Source organism: Echinococcus granulosus (genome assembly GCF_000524195.1).
Source record: "Echinococcus granulosus chromosome Unknown EG_S00092, whole genome shotgun sequence".
Taxonomy (NCBI): domain Eukaryota; kingdom Metazoa; phylum Platyhelminthes; class Cestoda; order Cyclophyllidea; family Taeniidae; genus Echinococcus; species Echinococcus granulosus.
Window position 1 is genome coordinate 203,742 of NW_020170472.1, and position 15,656 is coordinate 219,397.

The window sequence follows — 15,656 nt, forward strand, 5'->3', positions numbered from 1 at the left end:
ATATAATGCATAATTATAATAGGTGTGACTTTCATGCATCCTAAGTCCATATATACTTTCTCTTAGAAAAATGTTAGTTTATTATTATATTATAATTGAAGAGAATAACCCTAGGTTTAGACTCTGTTTTAGCATTAAATCTCGTTTTTGTAGCACAAAAATTTACCTTTTGTTTGAGTGCGCCAACTAGTCAAACATTGCCATGTGTTTGCTTCGCATAACGTGTGTCAGGCTTTGTGCTTATCGAGATTCTAATGTTTTCGAGCTTAGCTTTGATGGAGCGCCATCGAAGTTAATGGTGCGTCTATACGTGAAGGCAAGTTTGCCATTCGTTTGGCTGACTCCGCTGGAAATGCTGTTTGTTGTAAGGTGGAGCTTTCGCACTTTCGAGTCGTAGTAGGTTGGATTAAGTTAAGCTGGATTTGACACACCAGCTGTTTCACTTTCTTCGTGCCATGAAAAATTGACGAAACACTAGTGGAAGGGCTGTTTTGCTTTTGGGTGGGGGATTCTTCAAGGTATGTTGTCGCATTTATGTAAATTTTGCAGATGTTTGGTGTTGGCAAACTTGTAATTTAAAGCTGAAGATATAATCTCTTGGGAAAATTATTTTCACTTCTCTGAGAGTCTGCGTGTGAGAAATGTGCGCCTCTATTGGTTTGACAATCCTATATTGCAATTGAAGATTTTTACTCTGGAGGCGACTCGACTTTCATCAATTCGCAAGTCTCTAGAGTATTTGCATCTGACTCACCCCTATCTGGAGGCGAACGTGGTGAAGACTGCTGAGTATTTCAAGCGACTCTTCTCTTGCCAGCAATTTTCGTTACTTGGACTTGCCAGAGGACGGGATCGCTTGTCTGCTGGGGGACTTTTGGAATCTGGTGAATATGGAGTCTCCTTATAACGGGTAATCGTTGTAATGCATTCTTCGACAATATTCATGGGTAGATAGGTAGTAAGTGATAAAAAATCCCTTAACCCCTTCACTGGTTCATTTAGACATCCGACTATGCATATTGCCGGTGGCCAGCATGCGAGGATGACGGAGCTTGGGAATATTTAACAGAGCAACACTTGATCGCTCTGCCCACTGCATTCTGTCTCCCAATCTCGGGACTTGCAGACATTGAATCTTCCCGGAAATTCCTGGATGGCGCCTTTCTCTATGGTGGAGTGCGTCGAGATTTCCCAAAGTATTTTCCTCCTCGCACCTGCAGCATTTCAACAGAATTATGGACATTCATCGGTGCTTGGGTATGGTGAATATTGTTCGTCTTGACCATGATATGGATGTGAGATAGTCATGCCACCTAACGACTGTCACGTGGTGTAGAACGTATTCATGTCAGGAGTTAGGTTGTTTGGTGCCCCGAGGTAGATGGCAGTGGAGATATTTTGAACGGGCTCATGAGATGACAGAACTTGTGGTCCGCGATGGTTCGGTCAACAGGTTTTGGGAGGATCATGGCTTTGTATTAGCGTTTTAGAGGCTACGGCAATGGCGCTTGGTAGGTGAAATAGTGGCCTCCAGCTTGTCACCATGTCTAATGCTACTGATGTCGATTCACTGGTGTATTTCCAGGTCATTGGTATTATGCACTATGGGCGTGAATTTTGGCCTTTAGGGGAGCAGTGTTGGTGTCTCGTGGAGAGGCGAGTGAGAAGGGGCCACTGGGAGGTTGCGCTCTCCGCGGTTTTGGGTTGGTGGAAGAGGCCTATCGCGTTGACACCGACTGGCGGAGTGTCTGTTTCGGCGACGAAGTGGGTCATCACCGCTGCTGTGGTACAGGTGTTTATGGGTGAGATTATAGTATTTAAAAGGCGGAAGGGAGAGGTGGCGTGGTTGTCGCCGTACCCTGGTGCGATTGCTCGGGAGTGGGGTGGTCGGTATTTCTTCGTCTCTGAGTCAATGGTGGGCGGTGTATTGTCGAGCTGAGGCGAGAAGATGGGCTTGTCGTATTCGTGGCATGCGGATGATGGGTCAACACATTAGTTGTGTTGACAGGTAGTCGCTTCGGGGTTGGCCTTAAGGCCGTCGCTTGACGGGCGTTTGTTTTGCGGGCTGGAGGTGTTGGGGTGGCAGCTTCACCAAGTAGTGGAGTTGTGGTAGTGGGTGCTGCTGCTGCTCACCCTGCTGACGCACTCGAGTGCGGATCTCTAAGCTTTCCTACTGCGTGTTTTTTCGTAAAAGGGGTACACGAGTATACCATAGGCTCATTTTTTGTGGTGCCTGCGTAGTGATGTGTCGCTCTGCCTAACGTAAGTAGTAATGACCCACTTCGATGTACTGCTGTTGATTCTTTTGGTGAGCGTGTTGTTTTTTTGAGACTGTGGAGTGTCATTTCCGGATGTGAATTCTGCGTCGAGTACATAACATGGGGTGGTAGATGCGGAGGTGGTGGTGTCGATCATTCTTGATAGATGGGGTATTGTTGAGGTTCTGCATGACATCCACCCTCCATTTGGTGCAAGAGGTTGGTGAATGCAGCAACTTGAGCTCGGATGCACAAGTGTTGCATTACATCGGTTTGACATGGCTGTGGTTCGGTTGGTATTAAATGGTGTAGCAACTAGAATGTGAGGTGTGAAGTATACCTTCACCAAACATTTACTTTAATTTTTTAAAAGCCTTCGTCTCTGAGGCTAACTGCCCCAGTTTACTGGCTACCGCACTGTCGCTCAGCCTTTTCTGGCTGAGTCTTTCGCCTGTGCAAGCCTGTACAATGGACCCAATTGCCGGTAATTTTAAAGTCCAAACTACGTAGCGGTTACTATTATGGATATACGAACACAAAGAATACTCGAGAAGAGGAGCTGTAAAACAAAGCAGGTGTTATGATCATTCGCTGTTTTTTCGCCAGTTCTTTAACCCTTCCGTGGACCTATACTAAAGCCTTCTCCTTGATCATCCTTCCTTACGAAGGACTCGAATGCTAAAATCCCCATTTTTTTCATTTAAATTAATTGGGACAGAAGGATACCTCTAGTACCGATATCAGGATGGAGCAGGAAAGGTTTGAGGTGCACATGTCAATCATAGTCGAACATTTCAAAATATAACAATATCCACACCAGTGACGGATAAGCAGGTCGTCGATCTCAGAGGCGGGGGAGGACGTACATACTGGTAAACATTAGCAGTGGGGCTCCGCTCGGCAGGACGTCAATGCCACCAGCGCTGCCGGCGATGTCGAGATGGGTATAGGGCAGATGTTTCTTCTCCAAATCTAGATCGTGCTACACAACCGAAGGACAGTTTAAGTAATGAGGGAAGACAAGAGAATAACTGACCATCAAAGTCAGTGGATACAGTGCGTTACGATTTCCCCGCATGAGTGCTCGTTTATAGGAAAGACACCTGTTTGTGTGAATACAATCTACCAGGGCATATGTTCGGCTGTGGAAGCAGAGAAGGAATTGACCTCATCCAAACCGCCAGCAGCAATCATGAAGGCGGCGGAGAACTAGTGCCCACGAGGGGTTGCGCTAGTTGGGAGATTATTGCATTGAAGGAGATCTTCGCACTCGCTATGACCCTTGACTACTTCACGGTCCTCTCTGCGAAACGTTGATATCTGGATTTACAAAACATCCACACGTAGCCCTTCCGGAGTTCTTTGAACCGTTAATGAAAGTAGGAATTATGCCATTAGCACCTCAGCCATGTCAGATACTTGATCACCTGCTCTCTGTAGGTCGCTTGCGACGCCTGGCTTGCGTGCGGGACCGTTGTCCATGATGGCCTAAGGACGGAATACAATTTCTACTGCCCATGTTTGCACAAGACATGATGTAAAGAAAATGCGCATCTTACGATGTAACAACTGTATGAGCGAACCCCGTTGCCAGTCAGTAGCGAATGTAAATAGAAAAGGATTAACGGCATTCATCGCCTACAATTACAAAGTTTGGAAAAATAAAGGCACTGGTGGCAAGATGATTATGTGAAGTACCAAAACTACACGTGGACGGTCTGCTGTAGCCTCCGATTTCCGGATATAATGAAAGAGAGAGAGTGGAAAACTTGGAATTAGTGCTTTTATGTATGTTAGACGACTCACGGAAATTGATGGCAGAATAAAAACTCATAAATACAGACGACAATTTAATTGTGGATAGGGGGTGCAAACATTTACATAACCTGTTCTTTCGCCGCACAGAGCGTTGGTGTTTGCCCACATAGACGAGTCGACCTGCACACGAAGTGATGATCATGTCAGCTACGTAACCGTTGGAACCGATGCTGTTGCGCACAAGGGCCATTGCACCATGTACTGAAAGGCCCTTCGGTTTGAGTAGACTAAAGATCCTAAAACAACCTGCTACTGCTGCGGCCCTACTCTTGTCCCTGTGCATACCCGCCATCACGCCGCCCGCCTTCACATCCATCCCAACCGTGTCGTAGGTGATGCCCTTGCCAATCAGAAAGAGTGTTGTGTCTGCCGGTGAAGCACCCTCGTAAGTCAAGTGCACCACCTTTCCATTGTGCCGCTCAACTCCTAAAGTAAGTGGGATATTTAGGGGTTACCGCAAAAATCGAAAGTTTAAATTCAGACAGCAGCTGTCCTACCCGAAGCGGCTCTATTAACAGCTGCCATGAGAGGATATGCACAAATGTTGATCTCCCGAACCTGCATCATCACCACGGATGTGGAGGCAAATTCACTTTTTTCGCACTCGACAATTGGCGGAGCGGACATTCGCTTTGGATCCGAACCGGCGATGTCGCAGGCTACGCGTCGTCCCTCCTCCATCGCGTAGGCCACCCTCAAGATACTCTTCGAAGCACCAAACATTAAGAGAGCATCAAACTTCCTCGCTTTCTCAGGAAATGCCTTGCGCAGTTCCAGTGGCTGAAGAAGACAACATTTGGGGTACGTTGGAAGGCATGCCTTACGTTATAGAGGGCATGCATAGCACCAAGAATGGCATTGAGCAGAGGAAAATCTTTTTTCATCCAGACAGCGTCTTTTGGTCTCGACGTAATGTGTCCGAGTACAAGGAGTGGTCTCCGACAGCCTATGCGATGTGTCCTGAAAGGGGAAAGTCCAGCTTATACACCACCTACTTATAACGACAAAATTATCTGCCTACTCAAAACTCATACTTCCCTTGACAAATATTAATAGAATTTTGGGAATATTTGAGAAAATCTACTCTTTTCTACTTTGTATTAATTAAAGTTGACATACATTTTGATGGCTTTAGAAGCTGCATCCGAAATATTACGACTGTCTGCAGTATCCCCATCAAGTTTTCCAGTTGGGGCGAAAATCCACAATATTAAAAAGGACAACTGATGAGTTAGTATTGCATTCCCACATAATAAAATTAGAAATCCAGATATGTTTTAAATGCAGAACAGTGCATCTCTACAGGATTCAGTAAGTCAAAGTTCATTTCTCCTAATTTGTGGAACCAATGCCTGGAATCCGTGAAAATTTAAGACCACGTGATGCGGGACAAGAGAGTCACCAACGCGCCATGAGGGGTTTAAGGGGACTACAGGTATCCTGTGCACAAATCCGGTAGGTTTTAATTCATCACGTCACATTCACTGGGATAACCCTACACTGTAAAGTGGCTGACATTTTAAACCGACGCTCGAACACTCAAATGGCTTCAGTGTCTTTAATTGGACCCAAAACATCGAGCTGAAGGGCATCGGCAATCATTCCAGTAAAAATCATGGCCAAAAACTGTCTTTTTTTAAAACTAACTGTAGACACTCACCAGTCTTTGGCAAGGGTGATCAGGGAATGGGATGAACTCACAAGATTCGGGTAATTTGGGATTCACCTGAAAGCCAAAGTATCCCCTTGTTGGCTGGTTAGAAGAACATCTATTACCGATCGGATGCGCTGAAGACAAACGTACTTTCGCATATTTGGTGAGAGTCTGTTCCAACGAAGAAAGTGGTGACCCTAGCAACCGAATTGCATCGTTAACGAAAACGACGACATCGCAATCGGCATCGACAATTCTTGAACAGGCCCTCAGATACAAGAGGAGTGTGTAACTCATAATTTCAAGGAATTGTCTACTTATAAGTACCTCCTCCATTATGATTGGATGATCAGTCGACAGCGGTACACCCGCAGGGCCTGTGCCTTCGTTACACCCATGTGCGAACATAGCACACAATTCTACACCTCTGCCAACCATGTCGTTAGGCTTGATTTCAGCCTGTTCCAGCATCATTGTTCTGGCAGATTAATTACACGATTTGCCGCTTGATTTACTTATCCTCCAAATACGCAAAACTGCCTTTTTTCCATTGGCTGTATTACTGAGTAGAAGAGAATTGAAGTCCAAGAAAACATTTTGTTAGAATCCAAATTCTTTTCTACATCGTCTTTACAGCCCTTTTCGCAGCAGTTTTCAAGACGCATTTCCGCAAATAGGAGGTGAAAGTGCGCTTCACTGTCGTGGGGTAATTTTTGAGTCTCTCATCAGGAAGTGAAAAACCTGTGCAAACAGTAACATTGCCTTGCCGTGCCTACACTTGTACTCAGGCTGTAATCCAAATCAACCTGTCACAATGACTAGTTGCCTACTCCAGCGGTGCTGTCATTGCATCAAATTTTACCCACTTGCCAAATAAAGTAGCTACGAGTAATAAATCTCCAACTGGGAGTCACAATTGCACATTTTGGGGTGGTTTTGAAGGTCCTTTGTTGCTCTTCACGGGTGTGCCTATGCCACAGCATTGACACGCAGTAATTTTGCCTAGTTGTGCAGCCACCTTCATTCGTTTTCCAGGTTATCCTTTCTGCATTTCGACTTCTCTTGTTCTAGATCACCACGAGAAATCAACAACATGACTGTGAAGCATTCGTTTTAACACGACCAAAGATAATAAACACTTGCGTATAAATAGTATCCAGTCAAGAAATTTTCTCCCAAACATTAAGCAACAAAATCCGAGTATCTGGCGTCATTAATTTAAAGCGACTGTAAACAAGAGTTTAGCACAGCTTATTCAGCAACTGCTACAGGCAACTGGTACTGGAATTAGCGATTACTGGCGTGATGGCATTAAACGTTTATTTAAATATTGCGTTGGTTAAACATCTATTTTCAATTTTATGTCTTTTAATAAATAAAAATAACTTTGGTATAGCAAAAGTGTACTTATCACAGCAGACCACACCCCTGTTGCTCTTAAGCCTGGTATTTTCTTTCTTAAGGACTCTGACCGTCGGTGTGACGGGCAGTAGTCATTTGACCCGTCGCACTAAGGTAAGCAACATGGCAAACAGCCACGGCGATGGCAAAGCCACAACCACAGCCTTCGCTTCAAAGGAATAAATTTCCGGTTCATCTACTGAAATGGCACTAGTATTGCCAAATTAAACCCTCAGCATGTAGCCCTCTGGAATGTGTCAGTACATTTGTCAACGCATTTGCCCTGCTTAACCCTTTCCTACTAGGCTACAACGCGAGGATATTTTCCAACTACCTAAATGGCACCCAGACTTTTAGATTATTTTTAACTCAACTTACAACCCCCACCGCCAATCGGCATACACTTTAAGTTTACATGGGTATATGTAATTAAAAATAGCATCAAAAACGAAATCGCTGATATACGCAAGACACATTATCAATAAGATTGATAAAATTAAATGGAAGCAGGGGAATGTCAACTGATTACACTCGGGTTTTTTAATTTCTCCCAGTGTTGGTATTTATTTCTCACTAGTCGAATAATCGCCACTTGTTCAAGTGGTTGTGGATGAAAATTCGGCTACTAATTATTCTTGGTCTTAATGTTTACATCAAACGGTTCTAAACAATGATAGTGGCGAGGAAGTCGACGAGTCGCTACAAATTTTACACGGTTCCGAAATTTATTTATTTATTAGTGCTTCGGATAGTTAAGTCGGTTTAGCCCAGTCATAAGGCTATAGAAAATTGCAAATTTGAGTGGAAAGGCATCACATTGCTTAGGCAATATTTCTAATCGCCACACGGAGAATTTTGGAATGTAACTGTCAAAATTTGACAGTGAAAAAACAAAAGCAGTTTACTCTGTTCACATGCGGTTACTGATGGATGAAATGTTTTGCCCATCTTATGTGGACACGTTAACTCTCAACCAACGTTTCGACTCACCACTTGGATTAATAAGGCTGATGGCAAACAATTTGCGTACCAATTTCTTCTCTGAAATATCGCAATGTACAAGCCAACAAGAATTCTTGTTTATTTGACATTTGTAACCGAAGTTCGACATGAGGACACTTTTACCTTTTCACACGCAAAATTGCATGAAATGTGCACAAACAACGCTGTAATGCTTCACAACATACGCATGGGCTGTGCCGTGGTTGCTGGTTATTCTCGAATTTAAAATTCCTATCCAAAGCCCCTGCTAGTAGCTAACCAACAAGGATTACGTTAGGGTGTCCGAATGAGATAGGGAATGCAATTTGCGCACAATAGCCACAAGCGAACAGAGGCCACTACTTTGCTGCTCCGTATAAAGATGTAGATTTTCAACTTGGCAGGGTGATATGTTTACATTCAACTCTGCACTGCTTGATTTTCTCGGCCATTCGTCTGAACTTTTTACATATCTTGATTGTGGGCATATTTTAGGAGACGCTACTTGTCTATATACTTGTTTGTGACTTCAAGAATAAACTATGCCGACTTTCGTATCCACAATGCCAAATTACAAAGCAATAGTATTTTCGTCGAATTGCTTCCTTAGCAAGTAAATTTTAATCATGATAGCATAAATTGAACAGCCAGACCTCGAAGTAGAATGCAGAGATGGTTTATGACCACACTCCGACTGGGTTATTTTTTTAGAGCAAACTGCATTAGTTATTATTGTAAGATGATAGGCAGACACATTTAGATTGTGAATGATCGTTGGAAGTGCCATGCATGATTCGCTGCTTTGAAGTCAGTGCCGCCAAACAAATACATTTGGCATGCATGCAGGGTGGAATGCAGATGTAGGATTGAATGAACCCACTACAGAAATGAATTTTAAAAATTTCCGTCATACATCTTGGTCCGCTTACTGCTGCGAATCTGTTTATTATTAGTAAGATAAGTTAGTCCCATGTTAAATGTACTGACAACCCTTCATGCATTTCTGGTGCCTAATCACACTTCTATTAGCAAGGAAGGACTATAAAAGTCTGCCATGGATTTTTGTGGGAAGCCATAGGATGTCTAAGCTGTCAGGTGCTCATTGTTGGGTGCCAACGTAAACATCAATTGGTAAAAACATCAAAATGGAAGTAGCAATTAAGTTCATTCAATAAATGTTGGGCAAATGTCTCAACCGAGGAGACGAAAACGTGAAGCAAGAACTGCTATTAAAGTGGCTTTTTTCCTTTTCCCTCACACTCACATTGCGTTTTGGTGAAGTGAACAGAGGAGGATATTGTAATGTTGATCACTATGACGGCAGAAAAGCGCCTCTTGACTACCTAGTATAAGTGGAAGATAGGAATTGTGAATAGTTGTATTGATTAACTTGTCTGAGCAAACTACTGAATTGTTTTGTTTTGAGTAGTATACGCTACCATACTGCCAATCTTGATTGGAAGTGGAAGATGGCTCTCTGCAAACAGCACTACTTTCTTATTTGCGTCCATGAAAAAAAGGAGTAATGTTACCTTTAGATCAACTGTCATATAGGCAGAATAAATTTGGTTGGCTTAACACTACAGTCTATTTGCAGAAACATTCTCTCGGCCGGACTACAATTGGGCTCCTCCCTCACTGTTTGCTGAGAAAGTGCTCATTTTCTTTCGTTTAGGGCTTCACGAAAAGCTATTGTCCTACAGAATGATGAAGTATGAAGGTGATTTCACCTACACAACTCCGTTTTCCAATCCCTTCTGCTCTTGCGGTCCACCGCAAACACCTACTTTTCGAGCACCCACTAGTCGGGCCATGTCGAAAGAGAGCATTTTAACAAGGCAAAATTCTTTTGAACCGATGGTGGGATTGAACGACCCTTCATGCGGCATAGTCACAACGATGTGGAGCAGTGCACTGTTGTGAACGGGAACGGCTCTACGTTGTCCAAAGTGATGATGCTATCCTGCAATCGTTGTGCAAGCGAAATATCCCTGTCCTCACTCACTTATTCAGTCAAATAAATTTTCACTTCTCTTTCTACTGCGTAGCCCATATTCAGCATAGACCTGCTTCCAGTTTACTGTTAACCACCCAAAGACGGTTAACCAAAACAACCGGAAGCCGCTTGTACACTGTCCACTGTCTTATGGTCAAGCTTGAATGCATCTGTCGCACCATCCAATACCGACACAGAGGTCGGGAAAAGGACAGCTGCACCGACTCATTTGCCTGCCGATTAGTCGGTTGAGAGGAAGAAAGAATTCAACCTTCTACAAGTAAAAACCAAATTTGTACTGGACTACCGCATTTTTTGTCGAGTTAGACGCCTCGATCCTGACGAAAAACACCGCCATCCATCTCCAGGGTGGATATGCAATCGGAATCTACCTCGAAAATATACTACATGCGAAATTCGCCTTCCAAGCGTTACACTATTTTTTAACAAATCATGCTTGTCGATCAAGGGATTCATCGTCAATTCACAGGGTAAAAGCGGACACTGGTCTCCCACAAAACATTGGTATTTTTCGGACATCCCACTCCAAAATACACATCATGAAATTTCCTCATCTAGCCAATCCCATTAGCCTAAAAATCTGAATCTGGAGGTGGAAGCTAAAGATAATTTAAGTAGTGTATTTATGTTACATTAACCGGGTTTTTTATCTTAAAACTAGGATTCATGAATTCTTCCACAAAATATGTGCATTCGTCCTGGACTGAAAGCTTGGGTGATTAGAACACCAGATTAACCGCTGTGCCCTCTTCTCCGACTATGCTTAGCACCTGAACTGCGGAGTCGGTATTTAGTCCAATAAACCTTCTCGACTGCGGTGATGAATTCTCCTCTGAGACTATCTGGAAGGGAATGCCGCGTTATAAACCCTTAATTAAAAATTAGAATGTTCTAGGTCTTGCAGTCACAATTTGTCATCACTAGTCTTCCTTTTAATGCCAAGTTCATATTATGGCATTTGCGTTTAACTGCCAACCCTATGTGTGAGAACTTGTAACCTAACGTCTCGCGATCAGGTTAGTATGCGCCAGTTTTATTTGATGGATGGGTGAGGTGACAGATGACGTAGAGATAAGTGGTGAGAAAAATTAATAAGGTGAAGTGCAGGTTGGGGAATGGTACAACGGTGCATGCCATCCCTCATATTTCCTAGAATCGCATTATCTTCTAATTACTATATTTCCATCTGCATGCGATATAAGACCCATGTATCCGATCAGTGACTCTGGTCATTCAACAAATTAATTGGATCCGACAAGTCGCAACAACATTTTACCGGTATGTCACTCCCCCAATTCGTAAATTGCGTCCTACCTTTGAACGATGAGTAGGTAATTCTGGCAATCTCTCTCAAAGTAGATGGATATAGCGCCGAAGTGGGTGCATCCGTTAAGCATCGTTTGTTCATCTTTTGGAAGACTGTTAAACCAAGTAATTTTAGTGTTTATATTATTTTAAGGTCCCTTTCAGAGAGGAGGCGGGGATACAAATTGAACCTCGTGACAGAATCGACTCCCTGCAAGCCTGCGAGCGGTTAGGGATCCCCACCCCCCAAAAACTCTGTACCAGCTTTCCCTATTCACTTCCTCCAATAGATATGTCAAAATCAAGCCAGTCTAGTTGCTCAAAGAGTACGATGAACAGGGAAGAGGAGACCTACGAGCCTCCTCCTACACTGGTGGCAGCGCCGGCAGACCCTTCCCCTTTCGAAGATGACATCAACTTCAAAGACTGGCTCAAAACTGCTAAATTTTGACCTTCATCTCTATCCCCATCGCCAAAGAATACCCCTAACTCGCCGCACTCTCCCCCATGGTTTATTTTTGGCCGCAGTCGACGCCGACATCTCCCAAGGTACCAACATTGACCAATGCTGCGATACATTGGCTCAACCCGTCATCGATGGGGAAGAACAAACCCTTGCCAGAGACTTCTTCCTTGCCTCCAAAAAGCTGACGAGGACGACGAAGAATTGGCCAAGAACCTTCAACTCCTGGCGCAATGCGCTTTCAGTGGCTGTCCTCCAAACATGGTCGCTAATTGCGTAACGGTCCAGTTCAGACATGGGGTCCGACCTCCCGCTTTGGTTGAGAGGCTATGCGACGCAAATACCAACTGGCTTGCTCAATTGGTCTAGCTGGCAACCATGAAGCTTCAAGAACTCCGGGCGACTCCGATCTGCCAGAGGTCTCAAAACTAGTACAGAGTTTAGGAGGGTGAGGATCCCTAACCGCTCTCAGGCTTGCAGGACGTCGACTGTGTCACGAGGTCCAATTCATATCCCCGCCTCCTCTCTGAAAGGAACATTAAAACAATATGAGTATTACAGTGTCCCATATATTTTTTCTATTTGTGTATATTGTCAACCTTGAGCTTAGTGGTTGTTTTTCGTGTATCCTCTGTCGGTATTGTGATTATTTCACTGATTACAATAGTACTACAATTTCAGCCACAAAAGCAAGGATCAACATATGAACTAATCTAAAGTGTTGGAAATGGGAGTTGCAAGCATTGCATAGGTCACTGGCGTAGCACAGTGTGGTTCGAAGCGTGTGAATTGGTCAGGAAACTGTACCCAGAACAGTTCACATGGCTATTATCAATCAGATTTTACCCTTCACTCACAAGTGCTGCAGGATAGTGGTGTCGTGATTGTCCCCTCTCCACGACTAACAAATGCTCCCGTCTTCCAGAGCTGCCATAACCGCAAATTGGTTGCTTCTTACGGCGTGAACGAAAAGACAGCGACCGAAGCTGGCAAAAACATAGGGGCAGTACAAACAAATCAGTCAGTCAGTGGATACCCACTCCATATTTTATTTAGCATTAAAAAGAGGTGAAGAGTAATCTACAAGCATTCGTTCATCCGTCCGATCAGTCGTCGGTGCAAAACGTTATTTGAACTGAAATTGCACGTTGATGGTGGATGCAAACGCAGGGCGTGGAGTGGTTGGACATCCATCTGAGGCGAAGTCAACAGCACTCACGCCGAATGTTTAACCACGAGCAACAGAGTTAACACCTGACTAACTGGGAAGGAGGCACTTTAGTCGGTCGGTGGTTGTGAGGTGGTCGGTGTGGCTGTTGGTCTCCCTCTGTCCTATGTGGAAAGGAATTGGGACCAGCATCAGATTCTCACCTTCACTAGTCATTCCTACTGGTTATCGCTGTTTCTCCGAGTACTCTCTGTCAACATGGATGAGTCCATTCGACCGTCTATCTGCTGAAGCACATTCCTCAACACGTCCACTCGCCACCTCGAATTGGTCAAAGCGATTGTTTTGCTTCCACCTCAGGTTTTCCTAATATCTCGCAATTCTCATTTGTAATTAAACATGATCTAAGAAAGCAGTTAATATTGTCAAGGCAAGGATATGAATGGGCTGGAATGCGAAGTGGCTGAATGTGAGAAATGTCCACAACGTGATATTTCCCGCCTCTCGCCACTAAAGACAGTGAGGGATAAAATTTCTAATTCCCCCAACTGTACTCACTTTCATTCATCAGCTACTGCTTCTCGTCTCCATGTATATTGAAAGGCAATCCGTGGCTTCTTCAACTTCATCATCCTTTTTTCGGGTCAATCAGTTCGCCTGGGGGCAACTCAACGCTCAATGGGACAAACAATGCAGAGATAATCAAGCAGATAGCATCAAGAGCATGAGAGTTCAAAATGAGTGACCACAGCTGTTTGGATCCTGTTTACAGTCTATCCAAATTTGCCAGCAGTTAGGTCACGAATTCGTCCATGTGCGGACTATCAGTGCATGGAATGTGATAATTCTCTCGTTCTATTCTTTCTCCTCCCCTTTCACAGGCGCGGTAAGTCTGGATGGGTGCGAGGTGGCAAGTCAGACATCACGTCGGTGGGCTAATGAACGAACCACGGAGATGTTGAATCACAAGCGATTTGGAGACGTGGATATCCCACTGATTCACCGTGGAATCCACTACAAAAGCAGGGATCAACAATATGAACGGATTTAAAGTGTTCGGAATGGGAGTTGCAAGCATTGCATTCATTCCATTAAACTGAAATTAGAGTTAGTTTACTGCACCATAAGCCAAAACGGGGCCAATGGTGATGCTTTACTGCCCACTGCTCGATTGTATTTTCCCTTCTCCTTGGCTTGTCCTTTGGTATGGTGACGTGATGTCGGACTCCACCTCGTACACATCCAATCCTTCCGCGTATGTCAAGGGAAGAGATGGAAAAGTGAACAAATCCTGCCGTTGGTTCATTGCTAAATTTCGATGTGGTTGCGTTGATGTTGATTGGATTACTCGTTTGTGATGGTTCCACTTAGACCGCACGCTTGCCTTCTACAGTGCAGGGACACGAGCGCCTACCACCGACCCTTTGTCTCTCCTCCACAACACCTCACGTAGACAATTACATTCACATGTAAAGAAGTCTCTTCGAGTACCTTTTTACTATCCCCCATGTATGTCACTGTTACGTTGCATCAAATGTGCAGTTCTGTTGTCAAGTAGGAGTTGTTATGTTTGGAAAAATGCTGCAGCAAATGGTATCTTTTCGTCCATATTTGTTTTCACCCCACTTAAACAAGAATTTAGTATTACTTTCAATACGAGTTACTTTAATTACCGATGTCTTGCATAACCAAAAGTGCTCGTAGGTGTCAGGTATCCCACCGTCCAATCTGGTTTGAAAGCCTCAATTTTGCGTGTAGATCGCTGTAGAGTTGAATATGCGAGGAGTTGGAGTGACAATCAAGTCTGTGTTATTGTCTTCACCGGTCGGCATGTGTGAGTCACAATAGGTGTCACTGACACGGTAGACTTGTAGGCCTCTGACTGCTCAATGTCGGTCAGTTTGAAATACGCTTCCTAGGATATTACACTTAGATAATGCAACACAGCATTTGAGTAGTGGGAGACGTATAAAATTCACAGACACGAAAGCAGCTTAACCCTTAGGGGTACAACCTGCTGTGAATTCAATAGAGGATCCTGGAAGGAGTCACGTCATTTATCAGACCAGCCGTGCTACAACATCACGGTCACACAACAAGTACTGTGTTCCCACATTAAAAAATCCTTTTTCAAGTCTGGTCAGATCTGGTAAAATTAATAGAGAAGCCGTTAATTAGCAGGACTTAAACATGCGCAAACATTTGATGATTTCTTCTACGTCTTAGATCACCCCCAAAAAAAAAGCAGGGAAAAGGAAAGGAAAGAACAGAGGAAGTAAGGGCGAAGAATCAGAAGAAGGCACATTCTCACATGACAATTTTGAGGATAGGAAGTGACAATAAATTCGTGTTTATAAGAAGGTAGTTCTTTGTGATCAATGGGATCTACAGATGGAACGGCGTATATTTAGGGAGGTCAATGGTGAAAATTAATCCTGTCTTCCTCCATTGGTTAACAATGGGCTTAAAAAACGACGTATGCTGTATCTACTTCCTCTCTGTTAAAGCGGAAGCACACCTAGTTATAAGGTTGTTATACTTTTATCCCCTACCTTATTGCTCTAGAAGTAGCAAGACGAGTTGGGAGTAAT

General features: G+C 43.9%; 2 protein-coding genes across 2 annotated transcripts; one reads left to right on the plus strand and one right to left on the minus strand. All coding sequences in view use genetic code 11, as the record gives it.

Annotated features, from left to right (window-relative positions):
• Positions 1–295: 295 nt before the first annotated feature.
• Positions 296–2,768, plus strand: EGR_07983 (hypothetical protein; the record flags this gene model as incomplete). Its single annotated transcript, XM_024497232.1, has 4 exons — positions 296–364; positions 1,003–1,262; positions 1,629–1,792; positions 2,632–2,768. The coding sequence occupies 4 exons, from the start codon at positions 296–298 to the stop codon at positions 2,766–2,768; spliced, it is 630 nt and encodes a 209-aa protein (XP_024348362.1).
• A 334-nt stretch (positions 2,769–3,102) lies between these two features.
• Positions 3,103–6,204, minus strand: EGR_07984 (Putative aminopeptidase W07G4.4; the record flags this gene model as incomplete). Its single annotated transcript, XM_024497233.1, has 7 exons — positions 3,103–3,240; positions 3,678–3,746; positions 4,099–4,502; positions 4,574–4,856; positions 4,901–5,036; positions 5,196–5,299; positions 6,058–6,204. 7 exons carry the CDS (start codon positions 6,202–6,204, stop codon positions 3,103–3,105), a joined length of 1,281 nt encoding a protein of 426 aa, XP_024348363.1.
• Between the last annotated feature and the right edge of the window lie 9,452 nt (positions 6,205–15,656).